The sequence below is a fragment of the Manduca sexta genome, chromosome 28 (assembly GCF_014839805.1).
Source record: "Manduca sexta isolate Smith_Timp_Sample1 chromosome 28, JHU_Msex_v1.0, whole genome shotgun sequence".
Lineage (NCBI taxonomy): Eukaryota > Metazoa > Arthropoda > Insecta > Lepidoptera > Sphingidae > Manduca > Manduca sexta.
In genome coordinates this window covers 11600885-11623994 of record NC_051142.1, presented here as the reverse complement: position 1 = coordinate 11623994, position 23110 = coordinate 11600885, and the positions used below count along the sequence as shown (strand labels likewise).

Below are 23110 nucleotides of genomic sequence, written 5' to 3'. Positions count from 1 at the left end.
AGGTACATATTTGAAATATTTTTAATCAATTCTTAAATACCTACCACTTCTCAAATAATTTCTTTTTAGCATAGCAAGACAAGGGTCACTGGTGTATTATGGAATTATACAACAGTTAATGAATTGTACTGCCTTGGTGGCGTAGTTGTAATGCGAATGCGGTACGAGTACGACTATGGCGCTGATGCCTTGAGTTCGATTCCCAGGTCGAGCCAAAAATAATAGTGATTGGGTTTTCCAATCTTAAAAATAACTCAGACGCAGCTTGGAGTAAGCAAGTTGGCGGTGTGATACCCCCGTGCCTCGGAAAGCATGTAAAGCCGTTGGTCCTGCGACTGATCTTTCTCCAGAAATTCGGCTAGGAGAAATTCATTCATCTATTACGGAATATATTATAGTAGTAGTTATAACAGAATTATCCGATGGTATTGAATGACGGCTATGGAATTACAATAAGACAATAGATATAATAATTGCTCAGTGGGTAGTTATTTGTTTACACTTTTAGAATTGACTTGTATAATATACACTATAGTTATAATATACAAACAACAACGCCAGACCCAAATATAAACCTCCAATTAAATAATATTTTTTAGTTAATACGACGGCACAAGTAACTGTAACAACTAACAAGACATAAATCGTTTCAGCGTCACGCATGTCACTTGTTTCAATTCACACAACATATTGCATCTGTTTATTATTTATAATTACAAATTATCAATAACAGAATAAGCCATAGATATACCAATTATATACAATACTTATATAGGTACGCATAATATGAAAATATGATAGTTAGTTTAGTTTAGTTTAGTTTTTTAGTTTAGCCAATACGTACAAATAAGCTCTTATGATACTGAGATGATAAATATAGGAAAAAGGTATTATCTACAATCGTGTATGTTATAAACGTTTCTTTACTTCAATGCTAGGTATAAAACAAATCTACAAATTACTGCAAAATCACAAAAATCGATTAGGCATTAATATGAAAAGTTTTCGTGTTCAAATGTTAACACGTTTAATGTTATTGAAAATAATCAAGTACCTATTACTACATATTAATGTAATACTGATCTAGGCTAAATGTCTAAAATGGAATTAATTATCACGCCATGCGTTAGTTTTTGCTTTCTTGTACGAGGATGTACAAAATAAACCATTATTTACAACTGGTGTAGGGTTGTGATGTGCACGGCGCACTCGCTGTTGTATTTTATCAATAACAGTTAATTCACTTTAGTTTTCTTTAAATGACCACCACGATATCAGAACAAAAATAATTTATTATTTTTAGATAGAATTTTTTAAAGATTTGGGTTGTATTCATAAATGTAGTTTAGTAGATGTTTAGTTGTATTTGTGTATTAACAACGTTATCTAAATAGTTTAGATCTTTAGTCTTGTCATCGTGTTACATGGGCGGCCATGCTGACCCTACTGGCATCATTTAGTGGGTCAAGTTGCAAGTTCAAACGTGGGCAATACTTTCGCTGGCGCGCTATATTTAGACAACTCGTTTGGTTTCAACAGCGAATGCGCGCACAAACACGGGAGAGTACCGGTGAGAGGTGTGCGTGTATGCGGACGCGTCTTACCGGGCTGCGGCTGTTGCGGCTGCGCAGGCGCTGGTGCGGGGGGTGCGGCGGAGGCGGCGGGGTGCGCGGGGGCCGGCTGGTACTGCCGCGGCGCCAGCACGCCGCCGGGCGACACGAGCCGGAGAGGCGTGCCGTTGCGCCCACCCATCACCAACGAACCAGGGTCGTAGTACGGGATCACATATTGGCCCTGTCCATTCACCTGCTGCTCCCCTTGCTGGGGAGTCAGCGGGCGGCGCGGCTGTTGCGCCTGCTGCTGCGCCGGCTGCGCCACAAGACCGGGGTACACTCCCCACGGCGCGGCTACACCGTAGTACGGTGGTACGCCTGCGATAAGAGCGCTCACATACGGCGCGCCTTCCTGTCCGGCATTGATCACATACGGTGCCTGAGTGAAAGCTTGCTGTGCGGCCAATTGTTGCTGTAGTTGAAACTGCTGCTGTTGTTGCTGCTGCAACAATTGTAGCTGCGCTGCCGCTGCCTGCCCGCCCGCTGCCGCTTGTTGCGAACGAAACAATTGCTGAAACAAAAATAAAAACTGTTAATTATAAAAATTTAAAAAGACAATTTTGTCTAGGTGTTCAAGTCTTCTATTTCTTCAGCAAATTGTATCAATATAATATTTATAATACGGTATGCATAATTATAATAATAAGAATGACATGATTTCATGTATAAATGATCAGTGGAATAGTTCGTAGCGTTTAAATATTAACCTAATAATAACAAAAGGACCAACCCACATAAACATGTTTCATTAATAATAGAGAAAATTCCAAAATGCTTGTTTGTTTGCATATTTCAATAGTGATAACATGTTGCTCACGCCTTCGTTCAATTAAAAAACAAAAAACCTTTTACGGTGTGAGGGCTCAAGTTTCTTACGATATAAAGTATTTCCTGATGTCTTAAACATGGTCTGTCTGTGTGCCAAATTTTATCTCAATTTCTGGTGCAGTTTCAGTATTTTTATTACTAATACATTAGTAAGATAAGAATATTATAGCATAATTATTCTGATTCGTGAAAAAATATTTGATTAGCCCCGGTTTGGAATTTATGCCCAATCTGACAATAGATATAAGCTCTGAGAATAAGTGTTGAAAGTTGGTGAATGCATAGCCGCAATTCTCCTTAACGCTTTGAGATAAAAGCAAGAACATATAATTTGTGTTGAATATTTATATAAAAATCAATGTCACAATTAATTCGTGACGATATCAGTATCCTATATAATTACAGCTGTGTGTATTGCACCTAAATATAGATTGCACTTCGGAAAATTACGAAACATGTATAAAAACAAAACAAGATAATTATAATGATTTTGCCTCACTATAGAAATGATGTGTAACGTGTAGCACACGAACATAATGAATTTTATTTTAGCATAATGACTTGGTAATAAATTATGTGACGTCCGATCTTGATCCATTAAATACATGTGAAGTTCTAGGGGGTTCAATTAAGCTTGCTAGTGTATGTGTACGTAATGTAATTATATAGTTAATATACCACCTACATTATGTCGTATACCCATCAAATTTGCGACCAATTATTCTTTTCATAATAGGGTACCGGACTCATTTTTGTTCTTTACTATTATCAAATATTTACATAATATGAATTATAACACAGGAGGAATTGTTGAAATCCGGTAAAAAATCAACAAGTTATAAGTCTTTGAATTTCGGTGGAAAGGGTAATTAACAAGAAACAGAAAAGAGACGAAATACCCACAAGTGACGTCATCGGGAATTACGACGCGTGCAAAACAAAGAGATAAAGCGATATCCCCACATCGCGCGCACTTCTGCACATTACAATATTTTAAATATGCATTACTCGCTCATTTTTCAACCAATACTTATGCAGTTTTCGCAGGAGTGCTTCTATTTCGTATTATTAACCATTATATATAGAATAATGTACAAAATCAAGCATAGGCCGGTCCCCTATTGTTTACTAAGAGTGAAGACAGAATGCTTACTACAGTCCAAATGATATATAATTATATCTAGAGAAAGTAGTTACTAGAAAATGTTTCAATATCCCTCTAGTACATCACTACATAGTATAAAACAAATCATAATATAATTTTATGTTAAAAATGTAATACGATTTTCTTTAATTTCAATAAGTAATTTTAAAACTGTAAAACATATGGAGTAAAAAAACGAAGACTTCAAAGTCTCAAACCGGCAAATTGAAACAATTATACAAATAATTTATTATTCTTGTTATTATATGCACTGCTATGCGCGCAAATTAGTACGGAACCAAAACACCAAATATCTCAGTTAAGCTGGAATAAAATAAGACTTGCGCCTCTACAAAACTGCTCATGGGTTAGTTACATACTGATTTTTATGGTGATTGCGATAGTTCCATCTGGATTATTTAGCCAAAAATGTACATTCATACTATTCTATATTCATATACATGTATAAGTAGGAAATATGGTTATTCATTTGAATCTAGTGTGTGAATTACTCCACGCGAGTCGCTGATACAGTTTTAAAGGAAGAGAACCGATAATTAAAGTACCTATATACAATCAACAGTACAATCGTAAATCGTACGTATAGCGGTTAATTAATAGATGCACGTATCGTTTATTGTTTTTTGCGCGGCACAGCGGTCGGCTTGGCGCAACGCGGTGTGCGCTCGAGGGCTCCTCGCGGAACAAGCTAATTAACACAATAGTTTAAAAAGTTAATAACAAGCTTCACGCTGTCCGACGCACATGGTGGTGCCGGCTCTCTACGCTATCCTTACCTAATCCGTAAATAAATTAAAGGTTTTTATTTACTCTTTAAAATTTCAACGTGCAAAATAAAAATTCCAAGATTCTGAGAATAGCCCGAATAACATTGAGAAATGACGTTTCACACATACTATAGAACCGAAACCATAAAGCATAAGAGTTGCGTAACACTAATATTTTCGGTGTCCGAACGGGACGGAGTATTTTGAATGAGGTGAATCAGTGTTGGGAGTAGGTACAGAGTGTGATGTCATTAGCAGCGTGCGAACTCCATTTACCTGTTGAGAGGAGATTAGTTGGCGCAAGTCCAGGGCACCGAATGAGATCGGTATCTCCGACTGTAAACAATGTAAGCCGCGCGACCACCAACAGTGCCGCCGCCTGTATTGACTAGCAACTATCAAAAGCGACTTATTTTTTTTTATACTTGCACGGCAGTCATTCCAATAGACTACACAGGAACTGGGAAAGGCGTTTAGCGTTCCAACTGCCCAATAATTAAGGATGTTTATCATTCCTTAATAGAATGTGTTCGGAGCGAAAATGAACGTCATGAATTTTTCAATAATTCTAGCAATGTGGGTATTTGTAATAGCATTTTAGCCTCACGAAATTCTGATAAAGCGATCAGGATCGTTAAGATTTACATTTCTTCCAGATTGGATGCTGATTGATTTAATAAATATGTTGTATTGACTTACGGGAGTGACATCGTCAAATATGACAAAACTCCCTTTAAACAATAAAGAGAAAAAAAATCTACAAAGCCGGATATAATTTTCTATACTAAAACAAGTATCATCGTAAATTACCTTTCACATTTTATAATAATTAAGATTATTTGTTATAATTTAAAATTCAAAAATAATATATTCATAGATAAATTCACATCGCATTTGTTCGATTGCAATGCACCTATATAAAAACTCCACAATATAATAATAATAATTGTGGATAGTAATGAGACAAATGCAATCAGTCAAATACATTGCGTGATCATGATATTCTAATTAATTAATAAATATTATACGGAGTTAAAACAGATGCCAACAAGTCATCGTCGTAATTTTAATTACGGCTCTTCTATATTCGGGGGACCTATTTTATTTTTCATTAGCTAATTGACATGAAATGATTATCTGATGGTGTAAAGTTTGCGCCGTCGTGAGTAAAATCCAGAGTCGCACAGCGGTCGTTTGATCTCGAGGCAAGGCGGGCTCCTGATTCCACGGCAATTTAATTCATCGAATCAGTGTAATTGAGCAGTGTGCGAGAGTTGCAGGCACGGCTCGTGCACGTGCGCAAAACAGACTAACTTGACCGCAACAAAATGAAGTCGTAGCAACCATAGTCGTTTGGAAGCTGGAGGCAGCGGGGAGGAACCGTCTCGCATTCAATTAGACGTTCAGTAATCCGGCTGCGGCGAGCTTCGATGCCAATTACAGGGTTATTAGTGATGGAACGCGCGCTCGTGCTCAGATCAACCCAGTCACCCATGCCGTGTTCTATGCTTCCACTACACTGCCACATTATACCCTATTGTAGGTATATTAGACGTACAATAACAATGTATTAGTTTCGTTTTACTTTACAGATTGGAACTTAATCTTTAAATTTTGTAAGTGTTTCTGTGTTTCAACATAATTTTCGTTTTGGGGTGGAAGGTCTTATATGTAAAAATCCAGTTGGGTAGAAATTTAACATTACCTAAATTAAACATTATGATGGTTCGCAATGTCTAATTTAGCCCCCAAGCAGTATTTTAAAACTGATATTAATAAATTCTGTATTAATAAGTAGTAACAAGCGCAAAGTGTAGTACATTGCAAGACACTACTACGCATTGCTTTGTAATTCAAATTTATAGGTAGCGCTACTGTTCATAGTCAGTCGTGAAGCTTACAGTCAGGCGAGCATTTTGCTCGTGACGTGATTCATTTATTCAACAAAAAAAATCTTGATCAGTATGTCGCATAGAAGCAGCTACAGATTATGATAAGATTATGCAACTTTATGGAAGTTCATAATAGTATTTCTCTAACTAAATGTACGTAACGAAAAGGTTTTTATGAAAATTTGTTTCATCTTTATTTTGTTTTTCTTAGTACATTCGTTTTCTTAAATAATATATACAACGAATGAACTAAGAAAACAAAGAAAATAGATGAGACAGAAAATTTCGTAAAAATGTTTTCGATGCGTAATTTTATTTCTTTTGAGAAATACTTATACATAATACTATATTACATACATAACATCACGCATTTATCCCCGAAGGGGTATGCAGAGGCGCAACTAGGGCACCCACTTTTCGCCAAATATGTTCCGTCCCATGATGTGATAGGGGGCGAGCCTATCGCCATATCGGGCACAAATTCCAGACTCCGGGCTGATACTGAGCAGAAAAACCCAAATATCATTTTGCCCGACCCGGGATTCGAACCCATGACCTCAGAGCGCTATTGTACCGGACATGCAATACAACTACGCCACCGAGGCAGTCTACGTGTACGTATAATACTATATTATACGTACATAAAACACTGATATTATTAAAAGAGAGTAACAGTAAGAACGATTAACGTACTGTTACATTTTTTAAGAGTCCTTCCTAATAACGTACGATTCATTAAGGTGTAACAAAGATGGTGTAGGTGTCGAGTCATGTAATAAATGTGTGAGCGGCGGCCGAGCCGGGACGAAGCGGCGACACTGCCAGCGGGCGCAAAGCGGCGGATTGTATTTATTATTTATCACGGCGGAGAAGGACGAGCACCACGGTGCTCCCGCGAGGACGACGCGCTTCACTCGGCGCGTTTGCAAACAAATTACGCGACAAAGCAATCAATTACAAGGACAAGAACGCAGCCATGCCACTCGAACAGAACGCTACGTCAACAAGAAGCTTTTAACAGATACGCTGAGGTGGTACGTGCCCCCGGTCTGGCGGACACCTTCGCGTTAATGTCGCTTTCTACGATTGTTTGGCAAACAGCTAGGAGCAACGTAATTGCAGAGAAAAACATTTTGAACGATAAAGAATTAGATTGTCAATCTACAAAAGGTAATTTGCGGAGAATCGGAAGCGACGGTCCGGGAGTCGCAATGAGATTACGGGGATATCCAGCGCCGTGCCGTGCCCCGACGGGGAACGACGCAACGTCGTCACTTGTGACGTGTATCTTGTTCTAACGAGTTTATCTGCCCCGCGGGCTGCGGCTTCGTCAGTGTTCATCTCTTTCCCTATCAGCCGGTAAATGAAATCAATTTTGAGGATGTGCAAAATAAACAAAGATGTAAAAGTGAACTATTATGCACTATAAATAAAGCTTTATCTACATTAAATATGAGTGATATGAGTCACAATGATAATATTTATAATCGATTACAAAACACTAAGTAGTAGGTACATCAGAAATCAAAATGAATTGTTTTCAGACGATTATTATTTTTTTTTCATGGCGTTCTGCTTAATTCATACGTAGATTAATAAAAAAAAAACAAGTATGATGTCGAGTGTGATGGGTGTAAAAAAATAGGTAATTCATTTTATAATTTCAAAAACATACAATATTTTTTTTTATTTTAATCAACTTTAAAATTGCTGAAGTACAAAAAGGGTGCAATAACTTAATAGTAAAAAAACAATTCATTTATTTCACTATTTATATTTGCTGGGACCTATTACATGTAGGAAAGTGCGCTGAAATTTGATCAATGATAGGAAGAATTATTATTTTTTTAACCTTTGTACTCAAACCGGTGACGGATATTTTTTCTTGTAATTATGCGAACGTTTATGAAATTTAAATAGATGTATTCACAGATTTTATCAGCAATTTTGTTGCCGACGTTTTGAGGGCAGCCTTTATGGTCACGGGACGGACTGTAAACTTATAGACGACCAACAGCGCGATCATCGTCAGTAAAAACAAAACACGATCACGATAACATCTACAAATACTTTATTATTTACAATATTATTTATAGCCACAAATGATCCGTAAACAATATTTTACAGTAGACATTATATCGAGAAACAACTTTATTACACGAATATTCTGCTATCTCCAATGGTATCAATAAGCAGTAATATTTTATAATTTGTTTAATGTACATATACCTATCATTTCTCAAAGTGGTAGGGTCACGCTGTGGACATAATTATCTATATATAATAGGCACTATGCATCCTAATTTGCTGAGGTGGTAATGCTGTCTCACAGAAAATCAACAGCTTGCTCTGTTCAATTTTGTATCTTGACCGAGTTTCCGAAGTGGTTTGCCCAAGCAATCGATTCTCCTTAGCGATATTTCTTGCGTTTTTTTAAAACAACCCGGTAACGCATTCATGATATTTCTGAGAGTTGTCAGTGATTGCCAACGGTTGAAACTACTAACATCACCTGCCTTACTATGCTTGTTTACTGGCCTAGCCTATAAAAACACACACACAGAAGTTTAATACTGGGGACTCTACACGTGTATTAGGGTGGAGCGATTTTAAAAAAAATATATAATCGCTTCAGAATACGAGTAAAAAGTTGCTCTTTTAGGTCATAAACACAAAAAAAATCAGTTGGCTCATGCTATGTCTAGAGGTGCAAGATCATAAAGTTTTGGGAAATTCACGAATTGACTTATAAAATTAACACATATTTTATGATCGCTGAATGCCATCCTGAGCGATGCAGTCTTAATGTAAGATAGATAAAAATAGCATTGAAACGTGCGTGTTAAGCACCGTGGGTTGCGGGGTACGGGGGAGGTAATATTAAAATTCTCACCCGAAAGTCCGGTATGTTTGTATAAACCGACTTGTGGCAGGCTAACAAACCTAAAAGTCAGATTTAAATAAATGATCGAATGTTAATAAATCAATTCCCGCGCGTAAAGAAGTTCACTAGTTTAACGTTTTAAAATTTTACGGCTGATATCGAGATATATGATGTAAATAATATTTTCCATTTTATATTCGTAGTTTAAAGTAATTTTTATGATACTTTAGTATATATTCTTTGTCTTGACTACAGCACAATGTTTTAAGTTAAACCTACGACAAATGACAAACTGTCTTGTAATTGGTTTTCCGGCGAATTTACCAATATCTCACATACCAACTTTTAATGACGTAATGAAAATTATCTATTTATAAAACATTAATTAAAGCCTGACTAAACGACAAAAGAACCGACAGTTCATTATATATCTGAAAGATTGGTTCACGAAGTTGAACAAGTATGGTTAAAAGTGACGCTGCCAACTGTGTGTGGGTCTAAAAACAATTCACCAATTTATTCGTTCCTATCACTACAGATATAGAGGCTTAATGAAACCATAATTGTCAAGTATATTATATCGTATAATATCCAGCATATTGAAGAATTATAAAAGCAAGATCAAAAACTGCTCAAGGACTTCGAACGTTTCCTTAAACGTTCAGTAAACTCCATGTTACCTGCGCACATGCCGAGTATTATATTTGGATGCACTCTTATATAATTTCAAACAGCCGTATTAATGATCAAATATAAATAAAGAATTGTTTATAATAAACTCGTATACAAATAAACGTAACGTAGAAAATTTCATGCTTCCAGAGACACCGTTTTAAATCGTGTGTCGTTTGTCAGTCTGAGAGTCAGTCAGTTATCGGGAATATTTGAAAGAGTGCCGAAAATACTCCTCGGTCTAGTGACAGTGGATATTTTCTGTGGGAGGCAAGAGGATTGAGTCCACGGGATAGGCAAAATTATATGTTTGTCGTATTTTTCAAATAAAGTTTGCCCGGGAATGGATAGCTTATAACAGTTGACTTCACACAGACCCACCGATCATTAAAATAATTGTAATCATTATTAAGCCAAATCCTTTTTGGAACCCGGTGGAAAGTGTGCTGGGTCGGTTCCACATTGGAATAGGATAGGGACCAGTGGGCTTGGCATTTTATTCGAGGTAATTTTAAAATATTATAATAGTATAAGGTATTCCGTACTCCAAAAATCATTTATTTGCAAACATCGTTGTTTAATTTTCGGACACACTTCTGAAACCGCAAGGAAGCAAGGTTTTAATTATTTTTACTCTATAGTGAGGTAAAATAGTACCTATTCTTCAGAAAGGTATTAGACTAGTTTAACTAAGTTTAAGTTTAATTTTGCCAAACCAAATTACAACAAATGTATTCACTATTATAACAATATAAATACAATAACCATATCAATAAATTAAAGAAAAATATAAAAAAAAACGATTTAAATTTTTGGAAGGCTATGTAAAATGTTTGTTAATTTAATATCACGTAACAAATCTCTTGTTTTTATAATGGATAATTGTAGAACATTTGCAGGTTATAGGTATTACCTGCGAAAATATGCCTACAATTATTGGTGTTTTACTTAAGACGCGTGGCAATTTATCAAAAACAATAGAAAAACATTTTGATCTTAATTACTTAGTGGATTGAATACCTACGTACACGAAATAGCGGGCAGATTTTCAGCGAAAAGGTGGCAAAGGGCGAGGGCGGATCCTGGCTGGGCGGAGCGTGGCCACGCCCACGTCGCCCACGCCCTGCCTAAAATTAAACTTGTGTTTTTTTTTCTATTCACATAATGTTAAAATTTAATCACTGGTAAAGTTTAACAAACTAACATTGCTAATCTTTTTGTTCAGAGAGAAAACACTTTCAAGAACTATATTAAAATATCTAATATTATACATATTTTCTACAGAAATTATACGTATTGTCTTACTTATTATGTGATTACAATACATTTATCATTTATATAAGATATTTTTTTTTAATTTGTGACATTTAAAAGTTATTCCGCAATCTGGATTTGCTTAAAAATTTGCTAGCTGGAATGGCTAGCCTAAAACCGAAAAAGAAACTATAACATTCTTATAATATTCCTATTGCTGTCGGGAACAATATAAACGCTTAATTGGTGTTAAATTGGAAACTTTTTCTATTCCAAACACATATGTTCCATTTTCTTGTTTCCCCTGGTTAAGTAAAAAAAAATGTTTAACAGGGACTTATGCCACAAAAATAGGTGTTGTTCAGTATGGTCAAATTTGTGATGAATTTTCTAGTTTGTAAAGTAACATGACATCCCTTGATCGTGATCTAGCTACTGTTGTATTGATAATTTTAAATGTTGTCATAAGATCACAAAGATTCAGTTTTCGTTATGAACCAATATGAATGAATTCAGCTTTAAAATATTTAACCGTAGAAAGTTTCGAAATCGCATTATATTTAAATTAAATGATAATAAAGCGTGGGTTAACTACGTAGCCTTGCTTTTAGTACGTATTTATATTATTATAATATATAATAATACTATGGAATTCTAGTTCATTGAATGGAAAAACAAAGGTTTTTTACGACAGCTAGATATGTTTTACAAGTAAACGTGGAATTCTCAGAATGAATTAGAATGAAAATTGATACAACAAACCGTACTTTGGATTAACATAATATGACATACTATTTGTTAGCTTGCAAAACTAGATAGTCGGACTTTGATTCCGAGAAAGGTCTTTTACACTTACGGAACGTGTGCAAGATCTAAACATGACAATAGGCTAATTGCCGTAAGAAAAATCGAGGAACAGTCTTGTTAAACGCTACAAAACTTAATTCGTTTTGTAATACAAATAAGGGCAGAAATTAATGCACCGGGCTATTAACTATTATGATCTGACAATACATCTTTTGAGTAGATAAAAGAATTTAATTTATTTATTTGCTTCAAAATTATTTCTTTTTTTGAACCTCATACACAAGAAAAGTTAATGCCAAATTAAATCATGCAAATCGAAATTTGGGTATTACGATGTAGTTTTTTTTGCTATGTAACATGTTTTTCAAATATCTTCATCTGAAATTAAATCAAAACGAATAGTTTAATCTGATTCATGAAAAAAAAACTTTCTTTTTTGATCTACGTCAGTATTGTGAATTAACAATATTAAAACCACCTCACGCGTTACCTATCTTAATAATATATCGAACTATTATACTAGGTTGCTTATTAGTTTTGCGATATAAATAAAGGAGTAAAAGAGAATAGGTAACTTAAATGTAGATTAATTGTGAGAGCGTAAACATACAACTCATTCTTATATGCAATTTTAACATTTGACTTTTGTTAAATTTCCTATTTTATCATATTGGTGAACGTAGTTTTTCTTTAATTGTGCAAAACCTGTGTGGTGTTTGGTAATGGATAAGTAAAACCAAATCCAAAATAATTATCAGGTTGTTAGTTATTTTATTTTCAACTTCTGTACACTTTATTGTCTCTGAATAAAAAAGTCGGTTCCTAAATCGGTCTACCTCTATCTACTCCAGTAATCTTGAATAACGTAAGTAAGACATAAGTGTACATTTCTTGTTAGACATTTACTATAATATGTATACAATGTACATACTGTATGTAATGCTTATAAATAATGTGCACTTGCATTAAAACTAATAACATTTACTATCTATGGCCAGCCTTTGGTAACAATTGCAAATAACAAAATAAATGCTAAAATAAATGGAAAGCTTCTTCCAACAGAAAAACGACAACTAAAAATGACGAATTTGATATTTAAAATTTTTATATTTATCGCTGACCAATCTAATAGTGCCCGAAACATTGTAATGTTTTCATATGGATTTCTTGGTAATTAAAAACATGTTGTATTTATAGACGTCGATACTTTTTTTTCCTTAAATTAAAATTAATAAATTATAATTTTTATACGGTAAAATGGGCTGTACCTGGGCCCTTATTCTGTATGATAGTGTAAACGCGTAACGCGGTCTTGTCATGTTATCTTCAAGAAATGTGCGTGGAATGGTATTCTGTAAGCCAAATTTCTATAGTCCTAAACATGATGCGTTGTGTTACGTGCTTGTTACGCACTGTCAACATAACGTGCGGGATAGAGAATAAGGCCCCTGGTATCGTGATTGTTATGTATTATAACACAATAGTTCTTGAAAATCTTTATTACCGTCTGAACTTATGGTCTAAGCAAATATATTACAGGAATTTATCAATTAAATACGAGTAACGGGAGTTGAAGTATTTATGTGATTAATTTAATATCCTTAACAATTCCAGTACCTATACACTTCGTTTTACAGTAACAACTGTACAGGTAGATTTGGTATTTTTTAAACTTGTCTACTTCATATCTCACTATCGTGTTGCATATGTGACACACATTTTCCACAACGAAATAATATTATGTCGAATGAATGAATGTTGCGTATATAATGTATGGCTGACAAACACATAGAGGTAGATTGGGTCGCAAAGGTAAAAGTCACGCGGTCTACACGAAAGCGCACATTTGAGTTATAGATCAGTATTTATTGGTCGCAGTGGTAAGAGCGTCGGACGGGCGCGGTTGTGATGCTTTTATCAAAATTAGTCGGCGCGCCCGCACCGCGGCACACCCCACTCGTAAAAACACCATCATCGCCACTGTATCAACTGCGGTCGGGTGCCACACCTAGCTGTTGCTCCACCCGACTCACCCCGGCAATTATTATCTATTATCTATACAATATATTTGCCCGCCGCGCCTTTATTTAGCAGTTAGAGCTCATGTCCGGCTTCCCTTGAGAATATGTTACGTCCAGAATTTTGAAAACTTTCACCCTCTTGACAAAACAAGCTTTACGATACAACAAAAGCGTAATATTTAAAGGAATCTTGAGGATTTCACGGGATCAGTTGGTCACCATCTACATATTCGTTTCTTTAGGCGGACACGTTCTCGACACCCAACAATCGCAGCGAATAGTAAACAAGCTTTGCTACAAAAACCTCTAAATGTAAACGTAATATACGGAATACCAAAGTGGATAAAGAAAGTGGACTATAGATACATTTAAAACTGTTCCTGAAAATAAATGTTTCTTATTCTTTTTATTTTCCGTAACATGACCTCGATCTTTACATGTGGTCGATTTGAACAGAACTTTCACATTTGACTGCATATCGAGGTAAAGAAACAAAATGCATCTCAATCTAGTAGGTGTTCAGAGAGAAGTAAAAAAGATTTGAACGAGTCCGATTCAATCGGCAAAACACATAGTTCCTTTAAAGCTGTAAACAAGTAGGATGTTGCACAATGTTCCATAGTTCGCACTAATAATGTTGCAATATTAGCGTGATCCCAATTTCAGGTGAGCCATGTCTAGTGGTTGTTTAGCATGGTAATGGTTTTAAATCACTGTCCGAAATGCGCGTGACTCAATAAGTTGGTCAAGCGGCCGAGGCAAGACTTGATACACTACATGCGTAGATTACGGTGTCATCTGTATGCGCATGGAGGCACATCGGGTAACTGTTACCAATAACCTGCATATTTATTTGCATTGTTACCGCATTTACATTCACTAACATTAATGTTAGTATATTTTATAATATTAAGTGGACGTAAATACACACATCTGTACCAGACAACAAAATGTAAACCTATAACTTTTCAGCTAGGTATAGTAATGAGAATATGAGAAGCATTTTATCGACACAATATTCTGGAAAATTGCCAGCGACATTTGTTGTTAAATGACACGCGATAAGAAGAGATGATTTGGCAAACCGGTTACGAGTCTAGATATCTATAGTTTATAAGATATGTGCCACATATGAATATCGATACAGCGGATTAGCTTATTCTGTAATCAATAAGAATCCACTAAATGATAACTTGAGATTATTGTATGAAAAGAAATTGTACCGTTATCAAACAACAGCAGGAGTAAAAAAAACGGGTGAAAACGAAACAAAGGATGCGGAGGTGGTGAAAATGTGAATATATTACACGGCAATGTAATCACACGCACGCAACGTAGCAGCGGGCGTAGGCTCCTCCAAAGCGCGTCGGAATTATTCTTCTAAAACCAATAATTCACATTTATACACGTTAATTTCAGCCAATTTCTAAAAAAAGTAAGATATTACGTTGGTTATAAAAGTAGGCTACCGCTACGGCTGCAATTGTTTTTAATGTGAAACGGCGCACCTTGGATGTTAAAACGTCGTTAAAGGGTCTCCTCCATCGTGTGAAGAGAAACAATATATTTTCCGGCCAACCCAACTGATGGTATGGACACAAGCGTAAGACGCGCAGGTAACGAGGCCACGTAATGAAGTGGCGCGTTAGGCCCTGGTTCGCAACCTCCGCTCCAATTTCTCGCTAACTGGACCCTTAACGCAACGACCTCCGGGGTTTTACTACTACCTAGCCGCTTACCTAACCACCTGTACCTTCATCTACTAAATTAGCGCAGAAGCTTGTTTAGTTACAATTTAATTGTAATAATGATTATTATCCGAAGTAGGAATACTTTGTTGCGTGCATTGTTTAAAACAAAATTATTATGTTAAAATGTAGGAAAAATAACTTTTCCAAGACATTAAAATCAAAAGTTCATTTTCAGAAAATAAACGAAAGGAGAACAAGCAAAGTCAATCTAATTATATCGCTTGACGTGGTAGAGGGATAGCGAAATAGCTTCCTTAATTCTTCTGCTTATCGTATTTTGTAAACTTGTATTAAGTAGAAGAAACTTGAACAGAAGCTTTGTAATAGATGTTATTAGAAACTAAACATTCGAAGACCATTTTGACTTTTGATATTTAATGAATAAAAATAAATGAGGTGCAAGTTTGTCTATAGTTTATTTTTAAGTTTTTTGAGAACCAGCGCCGAGCTAGGAAATAAAATTTAAGACGAACGAAATAAAACAACAACGTTTGTGATAATACTTATATACTATATATAACGGCCAATTTATACGTTTTTGAAATATTATGGCCTTTAGAATAAAACTGTGTATGAATCGCAAAATCTATACGAAGATATTGGGACTAAAGTCTAGTGCGTAATATTAATTATTCAGGTAACACGTGAATTGTGTACTTGGTAGATTATAATTCATTTAAGAGTGTGGTTTCGTCAATTTTTGTTACTGCTGCTTCTACTAATAATAATAAAATATAGAACTGCCTTTAAGATAGTAAAATAAATACAAACATATTTATATTTTACTTCCTTCATGGACTCATGATTCTGTTTATCCTATTATGAATGACATATTATCGTATAACGATACGTTTATATTCCATGGACAAAACTGGTTATGTAAATAAGCTGTTATACATAATACAGCGTTGATTTCCCGGTGCTAAAATGAGAGGACAACTTTTAACCTTTAGCCCGACGCTCACGAATATAATGGTAAGTTATTGTTTTTAGATATAAAATATAAATATTTTATATCTAAAAACAATGGTTTTCCTATCAAGCAATTGCAAGTGCGATCACAACGATCAATTGAGGTTAATTTAAAATTTCATTACATTTAAGCAATATACCCGGTAACAACAGACACTAAAAAATAATTAGAAAAGTTAAAAAAGAATTGCTGGCATTTATTTAACAACCGCGAACGGTTCGACAACCTCTAACGGTATTATGATCTGAATTCATTAGTTTCTCTAGCGTTTAGAATTTTAGCATCGTGGTGAGTTTGTACATTGGATAACATTTATAGCGTCAATCAAGACTTGCATTGATGAATGGTATGTATTTACATTGCAAACTTTTGGACTTATTATTTACGTTGACCTCATTTATAATCTCTATTAAAAGTTCTGTTGCAAGAATTGCTTTATACATAACATCAAAGAAATGGTCAAAAATATTGAAACATGATTTGCTTAGCGTGTTTTGAATGTTACAGGACAGTTCCGCTACGCAGTGCGAAGAGTGTGAGATAGTCGAGGTGAATGTACGCACGAAGTGTGCCACGCGCCGGAGAAATACTTCGGAGTGGATACCGTTAGTGGATCGCGGTCAAGTCGGCAGCGGTACCCGGGGCCGACACTTGCCCACCTCATCACCTTTCATTTCACGTATTGCTGTATCCAACATCATCGATACATTACTGACAAGCAAATGTTACAAATTTTATCCATTTACATTACAGCAACCATCATACTATATAACATATAGATGCGTCACGAGACTCGTTTTAATATTAAAGATTATAAGAAATTAAATATTAGCAGCAGTTTGATGGGGCATGCGGCTGCGTCATAGAGATAAAAGAATCAGCGTATCAGTAGTTATACAAATAATAAATAAACTTGGAACAAATATTATGATTTACCAGTTACAAGTTTGCCGTTTGCCGATTTGAACGTTTAGTGTTTTCGTTATCTTACTAATATTATAAATCTTATCTCAATTACATTATAAATGCATGCATGTTAGAAGTAAACGCAGTAACAGCTGAACGGATTTGGATGAAATTTGGCAGATGGTTAGACCTGAATTAACATAATAATATTATAGTCATTTTATCCCGGTAACTCGGTCCCGTAGGAAATATTTGAATTTTATTTCTCATTTTTAAAGCACTGGCCGCTTAGAGTGAGTGCTATGGATCGCTACAGTAGTATAAGAGATCCTTGTAGCGGAGAAGGCTATTCATGCGAGCGAAGCCGCGAACAACACCTAGTACTAAATAAATCATAAATATGTTTGCAACGAAGTTTCCCAGTAGCTATCTACCATCAAAACAACATAATATGTCGCTAGTGGATATACTGTATAATATGCAGTGTCATTCATTCTAGTGTCGGTGTACAAATTAGTGTCCTCGCCTCTGTTCCTGGCGCGAGAGACACGTTAGTGGCTCACGGAGTAAGTGCCGTGTCTATCCGTAGGTGGGGACAGCGACGACGGCAACACGACTTGTCTCAGCGTGGTAATCGGAGCGTTTCTAATACCCACGCTTTGACTCGGTTTCACCGCACGCTTCTTGCCTCCGTTCTTATTTATTCGTTTTGCGAAATCGTTTGAAATATGATAACGTTCAGTCGATCGACGAGCTGCTCTAGGTTTTCATGAAACTTCATACTAACTTTTTTAGTTTGTTATTGAATTGCTGCGATTATTGTGAACGGGCCGGCATCCGATGCAGGTGTTAGTTTACTAGTAACGCGATCTGTTGTGAGATGCGTTTGCGAAAGTTCCTGGTTAAAGGGAACAGCGACATTATGGTAATGAACGTCTAAAAGCGGACAAATGAATATTTTTCACAATAATTACAGTGGTTGCAGCAGGTAAGGCGCGAAGCACAGAGGCGCTGCGGCGGGCGCAACAATTTGCATCACAAATGCGGGTGGTTCGGGCGGTCGCGATGCGCCGTTCTGTTCGCCCTGCGCCCGGCGCGACTACTCGCCGCAGACAATGTCACAATCAACATCGCGTGGACGCTTTTTGGCCACCGTGTGATTGCCGATTGTAACACACCATAATCACCAAGGGCATTTCAAAAACCACATTGCTCTCCCTCCCAAAAAGCATTATTTTTTATTACATACAAATGAAGAAATTTATAAAAAAAATATAGTCCGCTTATTTATTGAAAATCACTTTACTTAAAAACCTCATAGGTGCAGGAGTTCATACTTATTAAGGTAGGAATAAAATATGAATCAAATGAAAATTTTTAAACAAAATGTATTTGTCGTCTAACTTTATTATAGGAACCTACTATTATTTTGACCCAAACGTTTTCGCGATGTAGGGCCAGTAAAAAGCGTCATCTTCTCGTTCCAGGGTAGAGTCCCAGGACCAGGGAACATTTTATTTTTTACTTTTGGGTAAAAACCATCGCAGTCAAATCAGCCTTTATCCAAAAAAATCTATCAAGATCTATTCCTTTAGGATACAAGGTCACTGACAAACATACGGATATACAGACACACAGATACCATACCCTAAAATTATAAGACTCTTCTTTTTTCCGTCGGAAGCTAGACGGTTTACATCTTGCGATTCCACTTGCGAACTTTGAGATACTTTTACAGTATGAACACGATTTATTATAGTCGATGACACGCTTCGTAACTACATAATGCACATAATATCATGAAGTATGAATATTATACGCATTCTGAGATTTCTAGTTAATAAAGGAAAGCTATTTATGTTATACATAGCGATAGGACTGAATATGAAGTCAACATAACGATTCGGCAATTAAGTAGGTACGCATAGATTATAGATACAATATCACACATTTGTTCATAAATATTATTACAAAATGTACTAAATCGAGAACGTAAAGGTCTTAAGCGGGTAAAAGCGTCCAAGTTGAAAGGCGGTGAATTAATAACGAACTTCTCCCGCGACACGTGATGACGGCCGACACGAGTAGCGCATTAGACGCCAACAATGAACATTTCAAAAATCTAATGCTAATTATCTTCCCGAATTTTTCCGCTCAAAAAACTTTACAAAATAATATTTAACGAACATTACCAACCTTAACTTATTACTTTGCAAACTTGCCTTGAAGTAATACCAATAAACCATCAACATACTTATAACCATCAACATATTTAATTCTATAGACGCATGCAGACGGAATTTAAGTATAATATGAAAAAGACAAAAAATAAATTATTGTGTATAAGTGCACACATGCGGGTAGAAGGCTTTTATTGCAAATGGTTTTTAATCCATAAAATTAATACGCTACGATAGGGGATGGCCTGCATTTAAAAAATTGACAATAAAAGTAGTAGTAGGCTTTCATATCGTTTTAAATACACATTTTAAAACATATTCATGCACATTATGAGGTATAAGTGGAAAGCTGAAATCAACAGGCAGAGAGAAAGGTGAAAATAAGGGTTCTGTTCAAACAAATGCAGTCAATTTATTAAATTGTAAGTCACGAGTTTCCACGTTGAAATATGAGCACTATCTCAACTAAACGATGCAATCACAGACGGATTTAAAAGATTTTACCCTGCCCGCATCTTTTAACCTTTTTTGTTGAAAAGAAAATTGTCTTGTTAAAAACTTGAAGAATAGTCCGAAGTGGTTTTTGTCCTGTTTTTTTCGTTTAATCTAGGCTAGTCAGGGATCAGGCTTCAGAAAACCCTGTAATTGTACTAAATACAGTGATTTCAGTGGCGCTTCGTTCGACGAAACTAATTTATGTTCCACAAAACATCAAATAAAACTAAACATTATTATCACATTAGGCTCACGACGTGTCATTATTATTAGGTACTACTAGAAACTGTTTAGCTTATTTAAACAAAGATCACTTTTCAGATAATAAAATATTGTTATATATTTTTCTATGTAATCCAGCGTAGCAATATTTTTAATGTTTACATATGCAGTTAGTGTATGGCAATTATTAAGAAAAATATATTTTATATTTTAAATCAAATATTTTATTTTATATGGTGCGGAGAAGGTTGTAAAAATCGTTACACATATTAAACGTGTCGTGGGGAAGGTGAGACGTAAGACGCGTTCAATATTGAAATAAATCTCTAACAGAATGACTTCGTTCGAAATTAACCAGGGTGCCTTACGAAGCGTTAGGACGGAGGAACGGGCGGTAAAGCGGCTCTTAATTAAATCAAGTGACACGTCTCGTCGTCGGTTACCTCAATCACAAGACCCCAATAAAACCGCGTACCGAAAGGAAATGCTTTATCTCATGTCATACTTTCACCTACAACTTAATTCCTAAGGCGCAGTATTAAATTTAACTAATATTATGAACACTTCCTTCAATACATTGCTCATTAGGAATGTTCCTTTTCATTGATATATAACATTAAAATTTATGAAACTAAATATATACACTGTTACAAGTAATAATTATAAACAAATATGTAATTTTCATATTAAAAAAGATCCTTTGATTCAGTAATTAACCAATAATATTACCTACCTATATTCACTTCCAATAGTTTACATTGTTGAAATCATCTAAATCATTGACTCCAAAAGTGGTCTAGGTAGATCTCCAGGAGTCCACGGGAGACAAGACGGGAGTCTACATTGGCGTAACCAAAAAATGGGGGTTAACATTTTGTAAACGGGGGTCCACGTAAATTTATCTGTTCTAATAATAAAGAACTAAAAAGTTAGCTTAACTTCACCTGTCAAAGTAGGCAGATAATATTTTAAAATGCTCAGCGACTGTTATATGTACAAACTTGTATATTCTGGGGTATATTGTAGAAATTTTGCTGCAGGGGGTCCACTGAAACCAATAAAATTTTGAAAGCGATTTACTAGAAAAAAAAAATAACGAGACCTCTAATCTACATAGATGTAACAGGCCAATAATTATGATGATATTTACCAGGCTACGGCGAATTATGTATAGTAAAAGGTGAACTATTTGATTAAAATTTTGTACAAGATATAGCTGCTTTCGAAATTTAATTCTAATCGTTAAATTTCAACCTAGTCAGAAAGCAGTTAAAGTTCAATTGTATCCCGGAAAAACACTTTTACACAAACGAAACCACGAACGATTGCTAGTATGATATAAATACTGTGTCTTACGAGTTATTGTGTACTATAGTTACAATTCATATCGCATGATTTACTTGTAGGCAGTGGGTTAATCTTGTAAACGGATGAAGATTTTTCGTGCTGAACAAAGTTTAAAATCGGTATAAATATTAAGTATGTTTCCGGCGAATTTGATTAAACCCATAAAGCATATACAGATCGGGTATTATAATAAAAGCGGAGGCAGCCGCTGCAGACGACAACGGAGCGGGCGCGGGCTCGGCCACGGTACAAGTTGTGCATCGGTCGCAGTCATTATTTCCGTAACGAGCTCGCGACGACCGCCGCCTGCTCTCAGTTCCCGAGTCTCGGTCACGGCAATTAATTAACCTGCTAAACGGTATCGTGTTTTACATTGTGATGTTTACGCAACTCTCCAGCGATAATGTCGCCAGCTATCGGAATGACAGCAATACCGGTGCGCTCATATTAATTAATAAATTATTAACATGACCCACCTCACTAAAAATTAAAGAGTTTCATTATTGAGCTCGTTATGGTTAGTTACACTCCATGCATATAAATTGCTTATTTGTATAAGGGAAATTAAGGAAACTGGTAATAAGGGCAGAAGGAGTGTAAATAATTTTACAACATAAACTGGAATAAATCGTAAAAATTAGGCGTTAAAAACCCGTTACATTTCCAATATATATAATATATATAGTATACAAATTGTAAGTATTGACAATATGTGTAATTATGAGCATACTGCGTATATCTATGCGAGATAATATAATTTAAAAATATTGATTCCCGATTAATATAGTGTAATTAGTCTGCATATGAGCTGTTTCTACCCATAGTGGTGTCGTAACAGCTGGCAATGGTTGTTACTTAAATTAGTTAACAATGACACATATCGCTGGCAAACAAACAGAGATGACTCCTAAATAGACCGCATGCTATTCTCGACCTGTCGCCGTCACACCGGTGCGAGAGCGAGCGTGCCGTCTGCTGATTCACACGCACCTCAAGGTGATGTTCACTGGGAATGAGAATCTTGTCGAAATGGGGAAATTGCATTACACATCATAATATAATATGCATTATGATTAAACTACTTCATTACAAACCAAAATATCACACTGTCATAAATTACGAAGCTTAGACAAGATTAAATTCGTAATAAATTAATCAATATTAGTCATGTAATTTCAGAAAGTTCGCAAATTAAGTCAATTTTTACTATTATAATATAATGTGCAGATTATAGATTTTAAATAAGTAAATTCTGAGGGATAATTATTAACGCATAGGTAATATACATGCATAATATATTTTTTATATATTCGCACTATGTTTTTGCGACGCG

The 23110-nt window shown here is 35.5% G+C and overlaps 1 protein-coding gene across 3 annotated transcripts in view; it reads right to left on the bottom strand.

The window, feature by feature from the left end:
* The window catches only part of LOC115442084 (maternal protein pumilio), a 100926-nt gene that overhangs the window by 10112 nt on the left and 67704 nt on the right, over positions 1-23110 (bottom strand). For all 3 annotated transcript variants that reach the window (XM_030167050.2, XM_030167052.2, XM_037444664.1), the window contains one exon: positions 1605-2124. In XM_030167050.2, the coding sequence (XP_030022910.1) occupies positions 1605-2124 (520 nt within the window). The remainder of the gene's footprint in view (positions 1-1604; positions 2125-23110) is intronic.